Source organism: Acipenser ruthenus, chromosome 49 (assembly GCF_902713425.1).
Source record: "Acipenser ruthenus chromosome 49, fAciRut3.2 maternal haplotype, whole genome shotgun sequence".
Taxonomy (NCBI): domain Eukaryota; kingdom Metazoa; phylum Chordata; class Actinopteri; order Acipenseriformes; family Acipenseridae; genus Acipenser; species Acipenser ruthenus.
The window spans coordinates 6568765-6594364 of NC_081237.1; the positions used below are offsets into that span (position 1 = coordinate 6568765).

A 25600-nucleotide genomic window follows, 5' to 3' on the forward strand; every position below is an offset into this window, starting at 1 on the left:
CTCTTTCTGAGCACAGAACAAGGATACCACAAGCTGTGGCAATGCCAGTTCCCCAGCAAACATGCTTTAAAGTCTGACCAGGAGGGACTGTGCTCTAAGGAAGCAAGGGAGTAGTCTTGGACTTTGTCTGGTTTCCATTGATCTAGTTATCTTAAACCTAAACCAGATTAATAGAGCAGGGGTGTCCAAAGTGGTCCCTTCCACTCCTGGTCTTTGTTCCAACCCTGTTCTAAATTGTTTAATTGAACTACTTAAACCTCCATGCAGTACCTGAAGTAATTAATTATGCCTGTTAAACCTGGAGTGGAATGGCCCTCTGGGACCATGACTGGCCACCCCTATTATAGTGCATTCTCACAAAAAAAAAAAATGCTGTCAAAAAATGTGGAAGGAAAAGGTTTTGTGCAACATTGTTGCACTGGTAGCCGATTACAAATCTCCCCGCGTTTTACATATAGTTTTTCACGTAGGGCACAAGCTTGTTTACAGCTTCAGTGCTTCTCTCGAGCACACCAGAGATAAACCATGTTTGTAGTTTCACTTAACATGCACCGTCCTGCCATGAAAGCCACAGTGCTTTCAGCAGCTACCCTAGTGGTGCACCAAAACCCCACTGTGGAGGTTACATTTAAACAAAAACAACAAGAATAAAACCGTCACCACATTAAGGGTCGCTGCCACAAAAACATGAACAGTGCATCTTTATATTGTTTTCAATTCGATGTAGTGTGAAAAATGTGTGTATCTATTCTCTTCATATTTATGACCATATGCATTGAGCACATCTTTCAGCAAAAAAAAAAAAAGATCTTATTTCTTAATTCATTTTGGGAGCTTGTAAACAGGGGAAATTACTCAAACCACTCAACTCATAAGATGCAAATGCAAAATATCATATCTATATACTCTGACTGTAGTCATTGCTACATCTTACAAAGCATTCATATTGTTATGACTGAGGTTAAAACAATGTAGCAATGAAGAAATGGATTTGTAAATTTACCAACAGAACACGTTTCATTTTTTATGTACGATACCAACGTCAGAACTAGAGAATATTGTGGCGTACAGAGCATGAAGCTAGTATCTCAAAGCGTTACATCTTTAACATCCCGAAACCTTAAAGTCACACAACCCCAACACGGCAGCAACCTGAGGTCACAAATCAGAGTGAGAGGTACCGTTAGTTTTTCTGTAACAAACACGAAGACGGCATCATAAATGCTTTATGACATATTAGTTGACGTAACGGCTGCAACAGGTTTACAAAAACGTAAGGTTCCTTTAACAGGGATGAGCAATGGAATGCATAATCTTTGACAGGACAGAACTTAAAGGAAAACTGTAAGAAAAGTGAAGTACAGCTAAGGCCAAATGTTTTGCATCACCCTATAGAACATTTTGCTTCATAAAGTCAAATGAAATAATGTTGCACTAGCATATCGAATAGCATACCGCTTTGTAGTTTTCCATATACTTCACAAAAAACTGACAATTGAAAAATGTGACCTTTCAAAATCTAACATGAAATAATGTATTACTATTATGGCTTCCGGTAGACTTTTGGGATATCATTTTGTAGCTTATTTTTTTACATTTGTTAAATAAATCATCTAAATTATGTTAATATCATAGAAAACACATTTTTAAATCTTTTTTTTTTTTTTTACAGCAACACTAGATCAGTCTCAGTTGGTGTACTTGCTAAGGACACAGCATGGTTTTAGCAATGAGTTTTTGGTAGGTGGTACCAGTGAGAATCTAACTTTAATTTATCATCTGCTTTCCTGCAGAATAACTTCAGCCTTGTGCTCAGGCTTATCACATAGTGTCTTAAAAGCATACAAATACTGTGGTTCAGCAGAGAGTAGCTGTAACTCAATCATGAGAAAAAAACAAAAAAAGATGGCACCCTTAGGCAGGCGTGGGAAAGGAACATGGGGCAGCGCTTATCAGAATAGGTGTTAACCACTTAGTCAATCAAGCTGTTATTTAAGTGTAATGAGAAAACAGACTTGCTTTTTACAGCAGAGCTAATTGCTGAAGCAATCTTTTTTTTCCCTGCAACAACGTGTAACAGCCACCATTGCAGAAGATGATGGAAAATGTAGATCTGAATTCTGATATGAAAATGATCAGACGATCAGAATGTTTTTTTTAAAAAAAATTTTTATACATCTTTTAGGCAGGTACCGTCTAAAATTACAACTGATAGGAATTAATGAACACTTGCATTTCTAACTCCCATGAATGTTTAATACCAAATTCTGACAATGTCATTCAAAAAATTCAGAGTGGAAAATGTCCTTTGCATAGCAAAGAATATCTATCTATCTATCTATCTATATCTATATATCTATATATATACTACTACTGGCTGTACTATGGTCTTTGTTTTTTTTTTTTGCATTTTTCTCATGATCCAGACAGGCTCATGGCAGTGCTGAGCTTGGCTATTTAAAAATTTAAAACGTGTTAATTCGACGCACCAGTTCTGTGAATTCTGTAGTGGTAAACTATTGCAGCTTTTAAAGAATTGCTATGGCATGGGACACGGATCACACATCTTCCAAGGCGTGTATATTTAGAAGTATTATTTGTTCAAGGAAATACCACATCAGCTTCACAAAAAACAGTAAGAATTAAGGAAATTGAAAAAGTTTCACAGCGTTTTGAAATCAAACCTGTAATTAAAATACACTAACTGGACCACTAACAATCCATTAGAGCCTTTGAAATAGCTGACAGGCCTTATTTGCATATAAAATTGGGCTGGAAGTTAACAAAATGATCAAATTCATATCACTTTTAATAATAAAAAAAGAAAGTAAATCGAGTACACTGTCTTGTGTATCATTTACCATCTACCACTTGATTTTATTTTTCTCAGAGGTTAAAAGTTGAAAGATGTGCGACATGCAGCATCCTTTAATCAAGAAAAAGTCAAAAGGTTAAACACTGGTCAGGGCAGAATTTAGCAGATAGCGATGCTGAGAAAGCCACGTTGTACTGAACACAGAGCTGCATTCGAAGGAAGTGGGCAAGGGTGGAGAAAACACAGCAGATCCCAATATTAGCACATCACAGCTCTGAGTTCAGCTTATCAACCAGTTTATGAACACCTACACCGACTTCCTGAACCTTACCACCGCTGCCCTCATAATACTGCCCCGATTTGAAATCAACAGCTCTTACCTCTTACCTCAAAATCTGCAAGGGCAAGAGTGGCTTGTGAACAACAAAACAATGTTGTTGCTTGGTGTGAGGGCATCCGTCAGTTAGCATGTGAACTCTATTTGAACCTCTAGTAAGAATATAATACTACCTGTAAACAGTGTTGAGTTGTTTTTTTTTTAAATGACAGCGTCATTTTACTTAACTCTTTTAACACTGCAGACATAATTGTTTTGTTTGTTACTGCCTGAATAGTGACTGTCTATGGCTTTATGGCACTGCTAGGCATAATCAGCTTATGTCTTTAACTTTAGGAATCAATCTGAGCCAATTCTCTACATTTTATTAAAGTCCAGATCGCTCTTCATCACAACTCAATGCCCCCCTTATCCCATTTCTGATTTTAAATTGTATATTAAAGTTTCAGCTAATGGGACAACGCAAGTACATGCTGTGTATAATGCATCCCATGGTTAAAGAGGAAATTATACATTTACTTTTCTTAATGGCATTTCTTTCCTCACATTTGTGGTATTAAGCAACGTTTACATTAGCACGGTACAAATGCAAACATCAAGGTACACCCAGCAAAACAGTATTAGTTCTGCAGCTGCACATGCAGCGCTGACTATCGATATTCTAGTGTTGTTTAAGCACAACTCGCTTCTCCCAAACCACGCCCCTCTTTAGACATCAGTGCAACAGCATAATACTTACAGTCTACTGTTCTGTAAAAAACTGTAAATACAACAAAATAAAATGCTTTTTAAGAATTTGAACTAAGCAGAACCTTCCCATCTGTGATAACTAGTTTCATAAGATGAAGAATTAACAAAAAAAAGTACGTTACTTAACACATAGATGATACACCACATTAAAAGTGTCAAGACATCTGGATATTGGTTCCCAAGATATACACTGCTGTGCAAGTCTTAGACACATTCAGGAGTTATATACAGTATAATCGATTGTTATCAGCATCAACAATTTACTCAAAGCCTCCCCCCACTCCCCCAAAGACTTTTGCACCGCAGTGTAGCTAAAAATATATTGACACATATGTACATCTGCCTTCGCTATAACTGCCAACAAGGCTTTAGGATAATAGAAAAATACAATACGATTTAGGCATACACAATGTTCGCAGTAACAAAAACTGCACAGCTTGTAGCGTATCATTTGTTAGAAAGCGTATCAATGTCAGAAATGTGAATTGTATTGTAAGTGAAGACAAATACGATTATAATTTACATTAGCAAAGGTCAAACCTTCTATAGTGCCAAGTGATGTTGCTTGGATTTTCCCCCCAATGTGGCCTTTACCTACCACTGCATTTAAAACTTACCGCTGGGTGGTTTAGGCCTGGGAGGTACATTTTTCTTGGGTGGTAGGGCTGGCATGTCAGTCTTGCCCCTGAAAGGATCTTCAGAGAATTCCTGGCCACCAAATGAGGAAGCAAAGGGGTCTGCATGAGACGTCTGACTCTGTATAAAAGCATAAATAACATTGGATTGGGGTTCTTTTTCGGGTCATTCTTCAAAATGGGGCCCCGTATGCAATGAGCGGGCCTGTCCTACTCTGCCAGGAATGAAGAAAACTTTTTTTTCATAGACTGCTTGCCTCCTATATACCATCCATATTGCAGTTGGGTATAATCTGATAAACTGTTGATTTCATACAAATGTATCCAATTTCATTTCTAATAGCTAGATTACAAGGACACTCCGGCTGTGTGCGTTTTATTTTTAATCGTTCATTGCCACTGTTAATTATACAAAAGTTGAATTAATTGCATCAAAGATATCGCTAAAAAAAAATACAAAAAAAAAAACCGCAGAAAGAGGCTCAAACTGTAACACACCAACAAAACTTAACATACCTTATGTAAAAGAACAGTGGAAACTATGTACAGTGCCTTGCGAAAGTATTCGGCCCCCCTGAACTTTGTGACCTTTTGCCACATTTCAGGCTTCAAACATAAAGATATGAAACTGTAATTTTTTGTGAAGAATCAACAACAAGTGGGACACAATCATGAAGTGGAACGAAATTTATTGGATATTTCAAACTTTTTTAACAAATAAAAAACTGAAAAATTGGGCGTGCAAAATTATTCAGCCCCCTTAAGTTAATACTTTGTAGCGCCACCTTTTGCTGCGATTACAGCTGTAAGTCGCTTGGGGTATGTCTCTATCAGTTTTGCACATCGAGAGACTGAAATTTTTGCCCATTCCTCCTTGCAAAACAGCTCGAGCTCAGTGAGGTTGGATGGAGAGCATTTGTGAACAGCAGTTTTCAGTTCTTTCCACAGATTCTCGATTGGATTCAGGTCTGGACTTTGACTTGGCCATTCTAACACCTGGATATGTTTATTTGTGAACCATTCCATTGTAGATTTTGCTTTATGTTTTGGATCATTGTCTTGTTGGAAGACAAATCTCCGTCCCAGTCTCAGGTCTTTTGCAGACTCCATCAGGTTTTCTTCCAGAATGGTCATGTATTTGGCTCCATCCATCTTCCCATCAATTTTAACCATCTTCCCTGTCCCTGCTGAAGAAAAGCAGGCCCAAACCATGATGCTGCCACCACCATGTTTGACAGTGGGGATGGTGTGTTCAGGGTGATGAGCTGTGTTGCTTTTACGCCAAACATAACGTTTTGCATTGTTGCCAAAAAGTTCGATTTTGGTTTCATCTGACCAGAGCACCTTCTTCCACATGTTTGGTGTGTCTCCCAGGTGGCTTGTGGCAAACTGTAAACGACACTTTTTATGGATATCTTTAAGAAATGGCTTTCTTCTTGCCACTCTTCCATAAAGGCCAGATTTGTGCAGTATACGACTGATTGTTGTCCTATGGACAGAGTCTCCCACCTCAGCTGTAGATCTCTGCAGTTCATCCAGAGTGATCATGGGCCTCTTGGCTGCATCTCTGATCAGTCTTCTCCTTGTATGAGCTGAAAGTTTAGAGGGACGGCCAGGTCTTGGTAGATTTGCAGTGGTCTGATACTCCTTCCATGTCAATATTATCGCTTGCACAGTGCTCCTTGGGATGTTTAAAGCTTGGGAAATCTTTTTGTATCCAAATCCGGCTTTAAACTTCTCCACAACAGTATCTCGGACCTGCCTAGTGTGTTCCTTGTTCTTCATGATGCTCTCTGCGCTTTAAACGGACCTCTGAGACTATCACAGTGCAGGTGCATTTATACGGAGACTTGATTACACACAGGTGGATTCTATTTATCATCATTAGTCATTTAGGTCAACATTGGATCATTCAGAGATCCTCACTGAACTTCTGGAGAGAGTTTGCTGCACTGAAAGTAAAGGGGCTGAATAATTTTGCACGCCCAATTTTTCAGTTTTTTATTTGTTAAAAAAGTTTGAAATATCCAATAAATTTCGTTTCACTTCATGATTGTGTCCCACTTGTTGTTGATTCCTCACAAAAAATTACAGTTTCATATCTCTATGTTTGAAGCCTGAAATGTGGCAAAAGGTCGCAAAGTTCAAGGGGGCCGAATACTTTCGCAAGGCACTGTACATTTCACCACTGCGTGGGTTTCAGCTCAATTATCGCTATCATGTACTGTGTGTGTGTGTTTCTCAAGACCTTTCAAGGCTTTTCAAGCAAGCTTTCCCCTCGACTCTTACACACCTACAGACTTCTCACACAAACTGAAACTAAGTCCACCACACAGCGCCGAGAAAGACCACAGAGAAACACTGAAAAATGAAAATAACTGATTTAAGCATTCTTACGAAATTAACACACTCCCTTAAAAACGCTACCCTTGTCAATTAACAAAAAGATTTTTGTGCATGGCACACAAAAACGACAATCAGCCAGAAAAATAAATAAAACAAATAGATAAAAGCAGTTTACAGAACTTAATGTGCCGATGCACAAGGATGGATTTTTAAAAAAAAAATTATGCCAATATGTTTTATATGGAGGACCCCCAGCTTACCTTTGACATTTGACTGAAGTCAGCAAACCCACTACTGCTTCCAAAGGCACTACTACCAAACGGGTCTAGCGTTCCAAACGGATCTACGGTCAGAAATAAAATAACAAGTTACAACAGCGACTAACAGCTCAGCAGGACTTTAACTTCCTACACAAGAAAGGAAAACCACCTGCTTCCAAAAGATTTCTTTTTCAAAAACTGAAACGTAGGCATTAGGGTCATGATATTTACTTTATTATTACTGTATTAAAATTAGTCACTTAGCAGACGCTTTTATCCAAAGCGATTCTACAGACTAGGGGATGAACTATGCATCATCAACAACTGCTGCTGCAGAGTCACTTACAATAAGACCTCATTTGTTTTACATCTCACCCGAAGGATAGAGCACAAGGTTCAGTGACTTGCTCAGGGTCACACACAGTGAGTCAGTGGCTGAGTGGGATTTGAACCGGGAACCTCCTGGTATCAACCCTTTTTGTTTGTTATACAAACATAATACACCATGGTTACACATGAATTGCTGTGCTTATTGCACAAATGGGGGAGGATTGTCCACAGCCTTTGTCATGAGTGAAATCATGTAGTATCCTCTGTATATAACTTTACACATCCCCCACAAAGGGGGAAACTAACCTAAATATATCAGACCAAGAAACTCAGAAAAATGTGCCTATGAAAGGAACTTCAAATTCAGATTCTAAAGCAGTTCCCAAGATAAAGCCTTCAGCCAATAATGTCACTTACTACTCTGAAAAGAATGGTGTTACCGACTGAGAATATATCATGGAATAACTTCTCATAACTTCATTAGTTTTCAAAACGGTATAGATCTGGTTATGTTTTGACTGTTCCTCATTTGTAGGGTGTAACTACCGCTGCAGAAGAAAAGGACTAATATTAAAAGTATTTGAACTATGCACTTCAGCTTAAACAAACCTCGCTGGCCCACAGCACAGTAATAAGTCTTGTATCACATGTTAAGAAATGCTTGGGCAGCTTCTTAAGCTCGGAAAAAAAAAAAAAAAACAAAAAAAAAAAAAACTTGCAGTAAGATTTTTATTTAATTCAAAAGTAAACAAATGAACCTTTTAGCAGTACTTAAATCCAAAAGGGATATAAAAAGAGCTCTGCTGTTATTTATGCTGCGGCAGAGTAAAACAATGTATATGATTCCATCTGTTAAACCACATTCGTGGGAAACACAGCTGTTCTTATGTTATAACAAAGTCTGAAATTTCATCAGGGTTGCATGAAGCAATGTGTTTTCTGAATTAAGGCAATTTCCTGCAAAATAAAGCATCCTAGCCGAGATAGGGTCCGCACACGTTTTTTTGTAAGAATAGTTTTTTTGTTAGCCATATCCTGCTGCTCTAGATTTCTAGTTGCACCTAAAGAATAAGTGAGAATGAAATCCAGAGAAACTTTGGCTTATAAAGCTGTGTGCTCTCCCCACCTCTGTCTTTTTATTCTTTTTAAAATATAAAAATCAGTGAAATACAATTATTCTTAGAAACTGTACCCAGAAAGTTAAATTTGGATAATCTTTTAATTTTTTTTTTTAAATTCAAATAAGCATATTTATCAGAACTTCTTAATTCTTTAATTAAGGAGCCTTTGAAACATTTGACTTTTTAGAATGAACTTCACTTTTTACTTTTTTAAATTATTACTTTAACGAACAAACTTCAGCCTACATTGTCTTAAAGAGTAAGTAGTGGGGTTCTGAAAAATACAGCGTGACACGTCCCCACGTGTCGATACAACTGTTTAAATAACGTACCTGTAATTTGCCTCTTCATTGTGAACACCCTGACAACTTTTTACACTTATAACTGAAGTCTGTTTTAAAGCTCTTTTCAAAATGTTCGCTCCAGTGCACTGGGGTTTGAGATCTAATCCTCTAAATCACTGCAGGAAGAGCGATTAAAAAAAAAAAAAAACATAACAGTAAGTGCTCTGGCTTTTCTCTTCCGTACCACACCATGGATCATTATTACTGTGCTAGCTGTTTGACAATGTGGGCAATAATCCTTACACTATCAGTGAACTAGAGCGGACATTCTCAAAAGATCTTTGAAACAGAGTCATAAGTGTAAAAAATTGTCAGGATGTTAATGAAAAGAAAAATGAAAGGTACGCCATTTAAACAGTTGTAGCAACACGCAGGGACGGGTAACGCTATATTTTTTTCGGAACCCCGTTACTTACTCTTTAATTTATACCAAAAGAAAACATTGTTGAGATTCAAGATGTGTTAATTTTAATCCTTAGATGGAGGCAAAACTCTTCTACTACTTTTACTACTTTTAAATGTGTTATACTCTCTTCAATTTTTTTTTTTTTAATAAACCTATAGATTTTAAAGAAATATGTCATCTTCCTATCAACACTAGCATTAAAAGTTGCAGGATTTCTAAATTTTGCATTGTAAAATGTTTGGCAGAATGTATTCGCGCCTGCTACCATTACTAATCAGCTGTACCTTTTATGATAACTTTTGTTCTTTTTTTGTGAATCCCCCCTCCCTGATGCAACCCACAGACTCAAAGTGAGACTTTGTCGATTGTGAGAACTGGTTTTAACAACGGGTTACATTGAAATCTGAAATTTCCACTGTTAGATGCCCTGCAAAGAATGCACTTGGAATAGTAATTTACTGTAATTTAACAGTTATTTATAAACCCGAAACTCAAACCCAGTCATTTTTAAATATTACACCTAATGGTTAAAACTGGATTCAGAGGCAAAGTATTTCAGCACAACGTAACTGCAAACAGGAGATTAGAAGCACCAACGATATTGGAGTAATCGCATTATAAAATAAATAAATAATACGCGGATTAAAATTATAAAAGTATAAAAACATACTTTATTAAGGCCACCCACTAAAAGATATATATATATATATATATATATATATATATATATATATATATATATATATATATTTAGATTTTTTCTTTTATAAAAGTTGTTTTTTAGGTTCTAACCCTATTTTCTATGGTTTTAATTGCCTTCCACATTGTCTGAAGACGTTTACATACTACAAATACTTACTACTAAAAATATTTGGACTGGCTATTTTTCTTTCCTGTTACAGATAAAATGCTGCATTAGTAGTATCCATACCTGGTCCTTTTGGTGGTGTGTTTGTAGGTGCAAAAGGATCACTGCTGGCAAATGGAGTAGACTAAAAAGAATACATAAAATGTTAACTACCAAAGCTTTCCAAAACCTTAAATAGTATTGAATACACTGGCAACACACTGCAATTATAACACATGCAGGGGATTTACACTATATAAATACAGTAAACGTTTTGGTGGCCACTCTCTATACTACACTGCCAAACAAAAGGCTCCACAAAGGGAAGCAGTAAGAGGAATGCAAGCTGACTGGACTACAACAGCGGCAGTGAAACAGACCAAGCTGAGTAAAGCCCAGCAAGGCGGTGGTCTAATGGGGATTGCTGCTGGGTCAAAACCCTGGTTTAAAATGGTGTGTTAATGCCATCAAGTGAGCTCAATCTTTGCCCAGATAGTTCCTCTACTACAGCCTCAAAATAAATCCTTAAATATCCCTTCCAGCTTACCTTTGAGGGAAGCGTTGCACTTTTACTGAAAGGATCCGGTGACGCGAACGGGTCGGCCTTGGGCGGTTTTCTAAAGAAATCCTCTGTCGGGGAAGTCTTGAACGGATCATTCTCTTTAAAAGGGTCCCCACCAAAAGGATCTGTTTGAAGAACAAATCCTCTGTTGTGAACAGTGTCTATGTACTGTATCTGTACATCGGAGCTGCCACGCACAAACTGTCTTTAACAATCAACAGCAACATGGTTAAAAACTATATGAATGTCTATATTGCCTTTCCCAACATTTCACGACCTTTAAAAATAACTTAATGACACACCCACTTCCCCACCACAGGGTAACTTTGGCGACAATATCAAATGTCATCGCTAAAATACTACTTCCAAGATCACCTACACTTTACATGGTCTGCAAGCTATCTACTGTACAAGCTGCACAATCTAGTCGGGGTTAAGAATTCTATTTAGTATACCACAGGTCTATACAGTGTGTGTGTTTATTATACATTTGATGCAACATAAGGATGCTTATGCACATTTCACCCAAGACTGACAGAAAGAACATTGTAATTATCAAAATTAGTAATTCACAGATTTTAACACTTTAATATTTTTACTAATATTGAATAATGTTTTTTTTTTTAAATAAGTTTGCACACTGAAACACAAACTAGGTTTCAAATGTTAGTTTACTGGGGGGACTTTTGTAGTAACAATGTTCTTGCTCTTAGTCAACAATTTATTACTTTGTTTTTCAAATCCATTTGATTAAAGTTGAGATTAGGGTTAGAATAATGTCAATATGTCAGTAGCTTCTGGCAAGACATGGCAGATGGAAGTACGATCTGTCCATCCCCATCAAAGGCTGGTAAGTGAGAAAGGTGTATATAAACAGGTGTACCAAACGAACAGCACACACAGAACTGCATATCACAAACTGCATTTGCACAAAACTGTTCCCATTCAAAAGCTCTATTTAGTTGGGTCGGATTTTTTGCTTTTCAGTGTTATGTATGTGCGGCTCTTTGTTTCGTACTCCTCAAAAGGACAGCGAAAAGATCAAGAGTAGGCTGCACTTGCTTGCTGTGTATTTAAGTGTAACATAGATGGGTTTGGTTAATTTACTTTGAAGCTATGAGCTAGCATCTCACAATGTGTGAAGCATGTTTGGTTGAATTTTATAGGTTTAAAATCAAATTTAAAATCTAAAAAAATCTCCCTGTTGTCATATATATATATTTTTTTATAAATACATTGAAAACAAAAATATTGCTATGAATACCTGCTATAGTTGGTGGCTGCTTTGCAAAAGGATCATTGTGAAATGGGTCACCTGATGAAAGAAACCACACTGTAAAACTGGTAACCAATTCTGGTTAGGTCAAACTTAGGGTGGGAGAGGGGAGATTTAATATTTAGTATGAAATAAAGAAAGCATGCTTCAATGGGAAAGGCAAAATTGTCTTTTCTTGTGATAAACATTTCTTCAGTATACAGATGCATGATTTTATTTTTTAAATTTAGATCGCTCAACATATTGTCTACTCACAGTCTGAAATACAAATGTGACAAACTAATAACGTTCAGGTTATTCGGAAACCTTTCATTGTCAAGCTGTTAGTAGACTGAGGATTCACAACAAAATAAATCATTGACTGATACCACTACAGAGGCAAAATAACAGAACTGGCTGGAGTGCATGCATCAAGACACTGCAGTAAAAAAACAATCAAGACTTGTCACAGCAACCAAGACACAAGCAGAGGGACAAAGGAGAGCTGAACAAGAGGAGAGACAAGAAGAAGGAGGACCTGTGGTCAAGGGAGAGACTGCAGGACGCAGGGGACACTTTCATCCAGCACAGGACAGGCTGGGTCTTCTGCTGCTGTGGTTATTAGTACAATGTTACTTACTGCCTTTAAAGGGATCTGCACCTTTAAATGGATCGGTCTTGAATGGGTCCTCGGACTGGAATGGGTCTGTGCGCAGCTCCTGGACGTTGTTATTGAACACTGGCGTGTTTGTCTTGAAGGGATCCTCCTGTAATGAAAAAGATATTCCAATTCAGCTTTCATTCGATAGTCCAAGTGTCCTGCAGATTAAAGTGCCTTCATATTTTATGTAGATGACTGCGTGAAGCCTTGGCATGAAAACAGACCTTGAGCAACCCGGAATAACTCAAATAGTATCTGAGTCAATCACAAACCAAGTTTTATAACTGGAATATCAATCCCACAAGAAAAAGTATATGTTCTGCAGCATTCAGCCACTTGATTTTTTTTTTCTTTTCAATCACGTTTATATTGTCTGCTAAAGCAAACATGAAGTTAATATCATACCATTCGTTTACATTTGATACTATGAATATATAAATATATAAAACAAATGCAAATATACATATAAATAATACAATATAAATAATATAATTTAAAACATTCACATAATTCTAAATATTTATAATCCCACAAAGCAGTAGGAGATCATTCCTTCTTCAACATAAGAATCTAAAATGTATCGACAATGCAAATATTTATCAGTGTGAGAATGTTGGCACCATTTAAAGTACAAACTGAAACCGGAATTTAAAATAACATCTAGATGTTTGCAGCCTGTGACTGCAAGTGCTGCACAGCGCACACTAGCCTTTTATCTGATGGGCGACAATGGAAATAATATCACCCAGTTCAGCAGGGAGCAGATACATCAGACATCGGAAGATAAACACTTTGCTAAAGGATAGGTTTCCATTTCAAGCCCGCTAGAAAGGAGAGAAACACTCTGCTATACAGTAGAAGGTGTGCTTTTTTTCAGACCTCATTTATGCATTGGTTATCTTTTTGATAGTCATTTGTAAATTCTGTTACGTTGGAAGAATACGAACAAGATCATTTATTTATTTTGCTTTAAGATTTGTCTGCTCATACTTAAAAGTCATGACCAACTAGCCGTAAAGCTTAGTCGAGCTTTTGGTACTACCACTTAGTAACTCTACCAAGCGTAGTAACTCATACAGTATTATTTCTTTCATTTTTTTTTTTTTTTTTTTTTTTTTTTTAAATAAAACCACAAATAATTGCCTCTGGGTATTGGTTACAGTTTTGCTGAGCCTTACCACTGCTCCAAAGCCTCCATTGTCTCTCTCAGGAACTCCTTCACTCATGTCAGCAAGGTTAGTCATGCTCCCCCCGTGAGTCCCATTCAGTGCATTGTTGTACTGCTCAATGTTTTTACACATCTCTTGTTGGTTATCCTGGAGTTGGGAGAGCTTACTCCTGGCCTGCAATGGCAAGAAACCAATATCTCACACTTGCATGGAAGCTGCATTTAAAAAAAAAAATCCTTTAACGTCCAAGTTCAAGCCACTTGCAATCAAAATGGAAGACAGGTTCCGTGTTGGCTGGAGCGGTTCTTGTGCTGTGCAACTGGATTAAGGACACTCATCCTTTCTATTTCAGTATTCGTCACTATTAAAGGGGAAACCTGCACGTTGGTGAATTCACATGCAGTTTGCTTTCGATTGGCCCTCCCTTTACAGCCTTCTCAAAAAAATGCTGCATCTTTTCATGCTCCTGAGATCAACTAACCCTGCTGGGTACTGTCTGCATCTTTAATTTTTTTTTTTTTATTACAATACCTGTCTGTGGTTGGGTGACTTATTAGGGGATAATGACACAGGGGATTTGAAGAGCAACTTGGTTTGGGTATGAAGTTATCTTATTGTTTAGATCCACTTGTATCGGTATTCTGGTGACTTTAAAACTCAGTTTAAAAGTTTAAAGCACCCCTGTGGCCTCTCCGCTCGTACACAAGCAGATGCAAGAAATATCACACTGTTCAATGCACTATTTTTACAGATGTATTTCTTACAATAAGTGATGCAGGTGGCCGGGTTCATTGTTTCACTCTGTTGTACCAGCTGCACTTCTTTAAGATGGTTAAAAGGCTATTGAGATCAAAATGGTGCCTTACCAAGTTTTAAAAAGCCACCACGATGTGATGCCACATACAGTCAAATGAGAAGCAAAATAATAAACACACAAGTGAAGAGAAGTGGTATTTCACACTCCTTGCAAATCAGTTTACGAGGTCCCTGGGGGACAGGCTTGAATTGTATAACTGTGTTGAATGTTGATTTTCTGATATGGACTGCAGAACACAGGGGAACAAAATCAACTGCCAAGCTCACTTAACTCATGAACAAAGATGGGTTTAAACCCAGACCTCTAGAGTAGTCCATTAACCTACCGAGACTCAAGGCATTTTGAAACAGAAAATATCATGAACAGAGGACCCAATCTTTGTTAAATAATTTATTTAAAGCGATGGTACAAAGATTTCAAGATTCAAAAGCTGGGAATAAATCAAAAGAATTAAACAGATTTAATAATTTGCAACAGAGCTACTAATGAATGCTCTTCAAACTCAAAGTGCCGTGACTGTCTTACCAGTCTCACTGCCACCAAGTCAAAGTTCAATCTGTTCTCTGCTTTCAAGGCGTTTACTCGTTCTATTTTTGTCAACCGTTTGATTCTTTGTCAGTTTTTTGGTTTTTTGTTTTTTGGAGGAAATGAAACTTGTGGTACAACAACTTGGTTTACTTTTAGGTGAAGTCAGGGCAGTAAATAAAATTCTCAGTCATCAAGCTTTCTGTGAAACTGTGTTGCCCCCTAGTGGTAACAAAAACAATACTGTCAATGTAACATTATAAAGCCTTCTAGAATATCAGTTATGCACTGAATTGGAATGCAACTCAAGATGTACTAGCGAGAACAATAACAGTCATTTTTTGCTGCAGTTATAAGTTTACAGAGCATGCATTTTCAACTATAGAGCAAGTCAGACAAGGACATCAATCAATCAATCAATCAATTAATCATCACAGCTTGCAAGTTAACACTGGGACAATCTCACCAACTTATTCAGTATGCTAACTCTGCAGTTCAGTTTACTGTCAGGATCTGTGAAACCTCCCACTTGTCTCACAGTTTGCTGATGAAGGAAATTTTGTCTACATGAACTAATAACCGAGTGCGCATTTGAAAAATTCTAGTGAGGAATATAAAAACCGAGAAACAATCATGGCGTATTTAAAACCTCATGTCGAGACCAATGTCTTACAAGGAGCCGCTTACCTGGTTAATCTCATCCTGCGTTGACTGCAGGGATTTGATGATGGTCTCGAGCTGCACTTTGCCAGCCTGGATGCTCTGCTCCAGCTGCGTCTCCTCCTGCTGCAGGCGGTTCAATTCAGCTTTCGCCCGGCTCAGCTCCTCTTCCTGAGACTGCAAATCTGACTCCTGAGAATGAATCTGCATTTGCAGTGACGAAATCTGAAACAGCAACGCCACGCCATGAACAAGGAGGAGGACAGCAGGAAATCTTTCTCCAACAGCTGCAAACCAAACACCCGAGCAACGCTTGAAGCATTCTTTTTTTTTTTTTAATTATTAGGAACTGAATGATCATTTGACATCGTATTGGAATTGAAAAATATTTAGGAAGAAACCAGGCTTAGAAAGAAAATGGTGAATTCAACATTAAGTGAGTTTCCTCACAAACCTCTGCGTATGCAACTCAGTTGTAAGGTAGCGTCGCTGCCATTTAGTACTGCAAGCATTACGTTTAGATCAGTTGTGAAAGCAGGCCTTCAGGAAGCTGAAGCCTGGTGAAATGAGAAAGATAGATTTGCTTTTACAACAAAAGCTGGCTCCTGTCCTTACCATCTGAGATTCCTCGTGGCACTTCTGCCTCACGTCGTTCAGCATGTCTTCGAGCTTCGCTTTCTGCTGGTCCATCTCCTCCAGGCGATCTTGAGCATCTTGCTTTTGAGCTTCAAGTTCTTGCAAACTGCTTGTTTCCCGGTCTAAATCATTTTGCAATTCCTATAAGAAACCAGAAAACTTGTCTATATTTAATGTCATCTGATCCTACTTTAGTTTGCAGCCTGGTCCTTTTAATTGACGGGTTCATGCAGGTTTAGAATTGTTATTATTACTGAGCAGCGTCACAGAAAATAAGAAAGGTTTGGAAGGTAGTGATTTAGTTAGCTTATTATTACAAGCATCCTTCTGTGCTTTATTATTTGATACTCCTGAGTTTAATCAATTACCTCACCTGAACCTCACTGGTTTTTTGTCTGATTGATTCCTCCTTTTCTCGGATGTCTTGATCCAAGACATACTTCTCCCTGCAAAAACACACAAAGCAAATGAAACAGTTCTAACCAATGATTTAAAACCATTTTCTTACATTCAATTAGCATTACTAACATTACTACTGGTCCCCTTTTTATTGCGCTGAGAATATTTTGGTTCTTTTTTTTCATAAATTCAGGATATATACAAATATTTCAAATACAACACTATAGATAAACTAATGCATCTGCTGTAGGTCATAGTCAGACTGCAGCATTGGAGTGAGTTTCAACCACAATAGATGATTCTGCATCAGACAACAGCAGCTGCAATTTCATCTAGCGTGGTCTTACTGCCTACTCCAAAATGCATTACATGTAAGAACCTGAAGATCTTCAACTGAAGAAGAAGGGGGACCTGTAATAATATCAACAGTGCTAATAAGAGGCAAGAAAAGAGGATTTAAATCCTTGTATCCTTTCACGGGGAACAACGTAATAAATAAAACACAAAATGACCTAGTACAATCTCCACCTCCCCTACAATGCACAGCCTCATTAATTAAATTCACCTCCAAAATATATATTTTTTCTGACAACCAATAAGGGACTTTACCTGAGAGCATTCCAGTGTGTAAAAGCAAGTGTGCTATGGCAGCGAGGAGAGCAAGTAGTGAAGCCAAGAAATAGGGTTACAAAATACACACAGGAAAGGAAGAGGCAACAATCATATTTCGACTGAAAGACACCAGACAGCAGTACTTCCTTGATGACGACTACCATCAGAAAAATCCATTTTTACCTTTTTATTGTTTTTCCTTTAAAGTGTGCATTTTATTACCATTTTTCCATGATGTTCTCTGATGTTCTCTTGCTAACCAAACCTGAAAAACAACTTTTAGCTGGAGTGTAACATAATGTGATTGGCCAATTTGTCAATAATAATTCTGGCAAATGTACTTTATATATTTGGCAGGATTGTTCACCCAAAATGGTTTTCAATAAAACAGGTTACTCTCCCAAAGTGTTCAGTAAGATTTGGAATTAGACAGAACAAGGAGGAACATACGACGCAATAAAATGAAATTGCTGTTTTCTCTCCCGTACTCCCCCAGAGAACATGATAGAAATGTGAATGGATTTTGTCTGGCAAAACACAAACAAAAAATAGATCCATAAATAAATAAACGGGTGTCATGAGACAAAAAACAAATTTATAACGTCATACATATAACAAGTGCATTAAAACCAAGAGGAGCCTGTTCAGCACAATTAACACAACTATGTTCCTGTATAGTTCACCTTGTTTAGAGTGCAGATGAGTCCTGCTGATTAACAGCTACAGACTTGCCTCAGGCAATTTTAGAATAATTTTACTGCAAAGAAATATTCACTGCAAATCAGCCACCTATCCCTACACAAGGCTATGAACTTCATCAAGCATCGGAACTTGACCTCCATGGGAAAAAACAAACAAAACAACAACCCTGTGGCTAAAATATCTTCCCTCTTTAAGGTACAAGGGACATGTGCATCCCACAAAAATAAAAATAAAAACCTAACGTTTTTCTTGTTGCTACAAGGTGCACGAAACAGGGTTTAAAATAAAATGCAAGTCGTTGCTTCATTAGCTTTTTAAATGCTAGCACTTTCTTTAGAAACTCAATAGGGTGACCAACTGGGACTGGTGAAAATGATCCGGCTGAGTGGAAAAGGAACTAGAAAGTAATGCAATGAATCAGTGACTTCTCCAATGCTATTTGCTGGTTGTAAAAAGGAGCCTTTTAATGTGGACCATCAGCACCTTCTGTGCTTACGTGGCATTGCTGACACATCTAGAGAATATTCCATTGTAATTACCTCTGTAGCTGTGCAATTTCCTGGCTAATATCATCCAGTTCTTTAATCCCAGTGAACTCTCCTGAGCCAACAGAGCTTGCACTGTCCTGTAATAACACACAAACTGAAGTCAGCAATGAATTTAGAGACAACATTGGGGATGGGTGCTGTGGCAGCGTGCAGAGCAGGTAGCACACAAACACAAAAACGAGGGAAAGAAAAACAAGAATAGTGGGAAAGGCAACGCCACAGAACCAGAATCTTACACGTTCACCTCTACTGAAAACAACCACGGGGTTCTTTACAAACGCTTTGCATCAGTCGATTCATATCCACACACGAAAGCGTTTGCAAACCTGAATTACATACCCGCAACCCGAACATTATTGCCTGATACAGCAGTTTGCAATAGAAACGTCAGCAGCATTAAAAGTAAAGTAATGAACAAGTTAAAGTCCACGCAATGCAAACTCGGGTGGTGTTGGCAGAGCTGTACGGCTCAAGTTACAAGTGCTGTGTGATTTTACACTAAAACTAACATCATTTAAACAAATAAAACCATGCAACATAATACTGTGTTGAAAAGTCATCGTAACTATACAGACACAGTATCTGAAATTCACAGGTATGCTGCATGTACTTACTTTCAGTTTTTTGCCTCCATGCTAAGCTTTTGTTGCTGTACTCGCCCTGCCCCACAGATCCAACAATTAGGCTAGACGTTTTGCAAAAAAGCAATTGAACCGTTGTCTAACAAACTTCTATCATCCGCAAATTTAAACAATCATAATTCACTATAAGACACAGAAGAACAAACAGTCAAGCTTTTCAGCTAATGCCTCCACAACACTGCCAAAGGCAACTGCCAAAACTTTGCATGGTTACTTGACTTCTGTTATGGTTATGGGGATCATTAAGTTTAGCTTGTGCAGATGGATCTGTTTCAATGTTACATGTACATTTAACAACACTGAATCTGTTGAGATAAATATTTGCAGTTTTTACAAGCAGTAACAAATGTTAAAGCCTTGATTCAACAGGAACAGTGGCAGCAAGGCGTTTCCTTGGAATAACAGAAGTAGTTTTTAATGCTAAAGCACAAAATTAATGACAAACGTCAGCCTAGCCATGCGAAGGAGCAAGAGCAGTTTGCTGGCATACAGTGGATATAAATGCTTCATGAAGGGGTGACAAGAAGCTACTCACACGGCGCATTTCTGTTAGTGCTGCGATTTCCGATCCTACAGGAGTCATATACCCTGACTGACTCTATACAGAAAGAAAAGAAAGAGGAGGAGGTAGAAAAGCAGGATTGAAAAACGAGAGGTCAGAAGAGATGTGTGCCGGTTAGAAAAGACTCCATCCTTTTCTACCTTGTGCTGGAATTCACACGCATTAAGGAAATATGTAATTAACTGCAATTAAATACAAAAACAAGAGGGTTTGAGCTTTACTAGGACAGGAAACCTTTCTAAGAACAACAGGCTTTAATACGAGTCCAATCCGAGCATAGTATTTGCCTATGCAAGCTGCATGTATGACTACTGGAATGGGCTAAACCACTACGAAACAAGAGTCTTCTATTTAAATCGCCTAAACTAAAGTCCTGTCTACTTTGTAAATAACACACAAATGTCATATTCCATTATATTCCCTACGGGGACAAGGAAAGACCACAGGAATGGGATGCTGGGTCCATCCTGCTTACATATCCTCAAATGCAATACTCACAGAGCCCGGGGTAGTTCTCTCAGAGGGTGGGATCATGTCTGGAGTCAAGACCTGAGGAGGGTCAGTCCCTTTACTGACTTTCTGCTGAATGAGGTGCATGGCTAAAGAGAACTGCTCTCTCGTCAGCTTCCCCATTTGCCGCGTGTCAGCCAAGGACCTAGAGCAAGTCACAAAATGATGTTATGATACATAACATAGCGGTCCAGTGGTTGAAGAAAGGGGCTTGCTGGTTGCTGGTTCAACCCCAGCTCAGCCACTGACTCACTGTGTGTGACCCTGAGCAAGACTCCAAGTCACTTTGGATAAAAGCGTCTGCTAATTGATTAATTAAAAATAGTATTATTGTTGTGACTATAACTGTTCATTCAGAACACACAAGTATGACATGCTTAGGTTTAACCCTGGTATCACACCAAATAGATCAGTGCCCCTTCAATTTAGAATGGCATAGACACCCGCTTGTTTTTAAAATAGAAAGATTTTCATGAAGGCATTTCAACATTAGGGCTGTTATTTTAGGAGGTTCGTAATGTGCAAACAGCGCTCTCATTCTAAATAAAGTTAATTAAACTGGTATAAATAAGAGCTATGTGACACATATAGGTTGCTGTGCTTCAGCAAATACAAAGTGTATTTACAGCACAAGAAATACCATCTTACATTCATGAATGCCAAAGGCTTTTTTTATTCTGTTAGTACAACATCAAGTTTAATTCCAATTCATAAAACCTATAGGCCAGAAAGGATTATTCATTTGGTCTCATAAAACTACTTTTACACTATATTACTAATTTGAAATATTATAAAAAAAACAACAAAATAAGCAGGTCTCAGAATGTCGGCATTAAATCAGGTTTCTTCTGGTCATTAAAATGGTATCATAACTTGGAGGACAGTTGCTTTGTTTCTTACCATATATGTGCTAAGATGCTCTGAGGAAGTCCGGAGTGCATAAAGATGTCTTTGACTTCATGGCCACTGACAAAACCATCCAAGTCGACATCTGTTTTGAGAAAAAAGTCATCGTATCTTCCTCTGTCACCTGCTGGCACTACCCAGTTTGCGGATTGCTACAAGAGAAAACGGGGTCTTTACTTTCATGACACATCACTACAGAAATCTGTTTTAACTTAATGTTTGTATTCGTTAAACTCTAAGCCAGGGGGTGGTCAAAGTTGGCCCTTCCATTTCTGTTTTTTGTTCCAGGCTTGTTCTAAATTGTTTAACTGAAACAATTAAAACTCCACCCAGAACCGGTTAAATCATTTAATTGTACCTGTTACACCCCTGATCTAAGCTATTAATACCCCTAGATCACCTATAGTGTATACAGTATTACTAGACACAAAGCTGTACCTGTGCAGACTTCAACGAGTGTTTTGGTGACAAACTCCCTGCACTGTTCAGGCTGTTCATGCTGCCGTGGGATGGTGTGGAACGTAGACTATCTCTCGGTGGAGGGCTTGCAGGAAGAACTGGGACTGCACCTGGCAGTACTTGGACAGAGCCTGGAAGAGCAGCTGCCGTTTTCTTCCTCTTCGAGGGGGGGATGAGTGAAGGGGTTAGAACAGATGGGACGGGCTCCTTCTCAAGAGCTCTATAGACCAGGTGCATTGCCTGCAAAAAAAAAAAAAATCAATACAATCATTAAAAATGTATTCATTTTGCTTAAGGTATATAAATTCGTATTATTCGTATTTTTTTTTTTTAACTCACTCACCACAGCAAACTCATCTCTGTCCAAGTGTCCATCTTTATCGATGTCACTAAGGTCCCAAACCTACATTTAAAAAATACAAAAACGCTGTAAGAATGGATCTGTCCCAATTTAAACAGTGATGAGAACACATTGGCAACTTTTCTATTTTATAAAAAGAACATGAGGAATGGTCAAAACATACTTACCCTGCCTAACACATCAAGAGGTAGTTTTGAGTTCATTAGTACTGGTTTCACCTTATCCCCAGACAGGAGACCATTAATCGGCAAGAGACTTTCAAAAATACCATCAAACTTTCCCTTCTCTTCCGGCTGTGAAGAAAAATAAATAAATAAAACTACACACACAGTATATATCTGAAGGTTTAAACAGAAAGGAATAGTAGATCGTTACATCATTAACTATGTAGTAAATTACATCACAAACACATTAATGGATTTAAATAAGCGAGTGCAGTTACCATGGCATCAAAAACCTACAAGTACCTCCGCTGTTTGTTTTCAAACACACTTTCCTTTGACAAACATATGTTAACAATACCTAAACGTTGAGAAGTTAGTAAAAACTGTGACTTACCCTTACAGCCCAGTGCGAATCCACTGTTGGAGGACCTGCAATTAACAAGGGACTGCTAGTATCGTGCTGGAAAAGAGCAGAAGTTAAAGTGTTAACTTAAACTCTGCAGAAACATGCTTTACGCTGAATACAAGAACAATACAAAAATAAATATGCTGGTCTCAAATCCTTAGTTATGACAGAACTACACTCCATGGGAAAAGTGAATTAAGATAGTCAGGATAATAGGACTAAAAGAAAAAACAACTGGTTCTTTATATATATATATATATATATATATATATATATAAAAACTTTTTACAACATTAGAGCAAATGTTTGTGAAACTTACAAATTTTGGTGGTGGGACTGTGAGATTTAAGCTGGTTAGGCTTACATCGTGGCCACTCTGCGCACATGCGACCAGTCGTAAAGCAACATAAAAGCCCTGAAAAGAATACAAAATAAAATATAAAGTTTGTTCAGAGAGGACATTTCTATAAGAATGCAGTACAAGATTAGATTACACTGGTCAAAAATAAATAAATAAATAAATAAATACACAACCTGTTTATCAAGGTAGCCCTTTCCTTCTGGGTCTGCCATATCCCAGATCTGCAAAAAAAAAAATTAACAAAAGGAACAAAAGTAAAAGAGAAGTTGTTTTCAGTTATTTGCCGTTACGGAACACTAACTGACCCTTCACTCACCTTTCCCAAAGTGCCATCTGACAGCCCCGATTTTTTTAGAAACAGAGCAGCTTCTGTCGGACCCACTCTGCCCGTATTCCCAGGATCTACCTGTGGAGGAACACAAATGGAAACGCATTTAAAATCATACAAATCAACAGATGATTCTTGCTGAAAATAGCCGGTTCACAAGAGTTGTGCATTATGAATTACAAAACCCTGCAAGACTTAAATGCAAAGAATTGTATTATTGTTTTATTTGATCCAGAAAGAAACAACACATTTATTTATTTTAATTGCCGTTTTTGATTCAATTTCTCTATTTTTGCTCAGCCTGGTCTCTACATGAATGCTTCCTTCCAACCCGATAATATTTCTAAACCCCAGCACAGTTTCAATGGATTTTCTCTGTTGAAACACTCAACACGTCTAGTATAAGCAACAACCCCACTTGACACCTCACGTCTGCTAAAAACTATTTAGCAAGAGCCTATCAAGTTATTGACCAAATAAACCCCTTCCACTCCTTTGCTGAAGCCATCAACTCACAAATTATTAAATCTCTGTAGTATAAAATCTGCTGCTGTTCTCAGACTTCGTCCGCAATTCATTCGAATCTAACATGACTGTTATATGCATGTGAAATGTTTAGGACATATACTTGATCTTTACTTTTTTGTTAGTAATTTAGGATGTATTAAAATAATGTTAAATAAAAAGGCTTTCAAACTGAAACAGCACCACAGACCACACACACTCCAGACTCATGTTGATACGGCTCACACAGTGAAACAGTATTGTAACAATATCAAAATGCAGACCTACATCATACAATGTACAAGACGTCCCATCACCTGCGTCCGGTGATGTTAAAAGTAAAACAATGCATCTTACCTGTCTGTAATAGGACTCGTACACAGGGTTCCCACTTAAAAGCTGGAAAATAAGAAAATAAAACCTGTTAAAACTGCCTAAAGTTGATAAATAAAAGTCTCAATAAAGTCTATTTAAGTATTGATCACAAGACAGTTAGCTATCAAACAAATATTCTATACGATGTTTTTAAAATGCTAATGACTTAATTCTTTGAGACATTTAAATTGCCATAAATGTTTATCACATTTTTAAAATGCATGAAAAAAAAAGGTTAGAAATATGTCTGACACTTGTGTGCGTGAACGAGATTGAATTCTCTCTAACAATGAAGCAGACTAACTCTTTCTACAAGCAGCAGGCAGATTTCTTCTCACACTTGGAATACTTAGCAAAGTCATTTTAAGCTTTATTGTTTGTCAGCTTTCAAAGTGCGAAATGCCCCTACTAGGAGCAACATGTATTATTATACATGCATTCAGCAACTAGAACACCATTCTAACCACACCACAGTGACAGAGGTTAACCAAGACAAGTAGCACAACACCTGGTTTTATTTTTAGATTGCGTCACTCCACTCAGGTTGGGGATGATAGCATCTGTTCAGGATAGAATCTGTTCATAGCTACAACTGCATACAATTACACATACTGTACAGTTCTGGCAAGTCTGTGTTACAAAAACCGTGTGGCTTCGCTGGAACCCTGACAAACAACTACTCAAAGTCTTCAACAGCCCTGAAACGTTATCCGTGCCACGTTTATATTGTTTCTGATGTAGGTCAGTGTTTGTGTGTATATAGAGGGAGGGAGTAGTCGGTGTCTATTTTACCATTATGTTTTATAACAATACAGTGGTTTGCAAAACAGAAATATCAGATAGCAGAAACACATTTCTTATTTATTTCGGCAGACTTTCTAACCATACTGTCTACACTGTATTCAATCCCCTGGATCAGCTCAAATGTATGCAATGAAAACAATACCCTGACTCATCAAACGACAGGTGAATAAAACTTTCATGAAAGCTTTGCTGTATGCAGACAGCAGCAAGACATCGGGAAGTTTAACTTTAAATAAGCGACGCTCTGGACAAAGCAACAGCATTTACTGCAACCTTTCATCTTTTCTGTGTCGTTTAAACCCAGCCCAGGTCAGTACTGCCACTTTAAATAATTTGTTTTTTGCATGTGGGGGATCTGGTGTTGAATTGCGGTCATTCCAGCAATGCTTACAGACATTTGCCTTAAAGCAATACAGTGCATGGTATATTTTGTTTTTACAACAAAGTCATTTAGTGTTACTTGTACTATAAATTGTATGCAG

General features: G+C 37.8%; 1 protein-coding gene across 14 annotated transcripts in view; it reads right to left on the minus strand.

Moving 5' to 3' along the window:
- The window catches only part of LOC117966212 (epidermal growth factor receptor substrate 15-like 1), a 36417-nt gene that overhangs the window by 8320 nt on the left and 2497 nt on the right, over positions 1-25600 (minus strand). For 3 of the 14 annotated variants that reach the window (XM_059014785.1, XM_059014793.1, XM_059014792.1), the window contains exons 2-24: positions 24297-24338; positions 23424-23513; positions 23281-23328; positions 23066-23161; positions 22735-22800; positions 22344-22469; positions 22159-22218; positions 21795-22055; positions 21351-21508; positions 20439-20595; positions 19914-19976; positions 18729-18814; positions 16850-16922; positions 16456-16617; positions 15868-16065; positions 13848-14012; positions 12649-12775; positions 12018-12068; positions 10739-10878; positions 10276-10336; positions 7144-7226; positions 4520-4658; positions 3892-3912 (exon numbers count right to left, since the gene is read on the minus strand). In XM_059014785.1, the coding sequence (XP_058870768.1) occupies positions 3892-3912; positions 4520-4658; positions 7144-7226; positions 10276-10336; positions 10739-10878; positions 12018-12068; positions 12649-12775; positions 13848-14012; positions 15868-16065; positions 16456-16617; positions 16850-16922; positions 18729-18814; positions 19914-19976; positions 20439-20595; positions 21351-21508; positions 21795-22055; positions 22159-22218; positions 22344-22469; positions 22735-22800; positions 23066-23161; positions 23281-23328; positions 23424-23513; positions 24297-24338 (2473 nt within the window). The remainder of the gene's footprint in view (positions 1-3891; positions 3913-4519; positions 4659-7143; positions 7227-10275; positions 10337-10738; positions 10879-12017; positions 12069-12648; positions 12776-13847; positions 14013-15867; positions 16066-16455; positions 16618-16849; positions 16923-18728; positions 18815-19913; positions 19977-20438; positions 20596-21350; positions 21509-21794; positions 22056-22158; positions 22219-22343; positions 22470-22734; positions 22801-23065; positions 23162-23280; positions 23329-23423; positions 23514-24296; positions 24339-25600) is intronic. The other 11 variants (XM_059014787.1, XM_059014794.1, XM_059014795.1 and 8 more) reach the window with 9 other exon arrangements.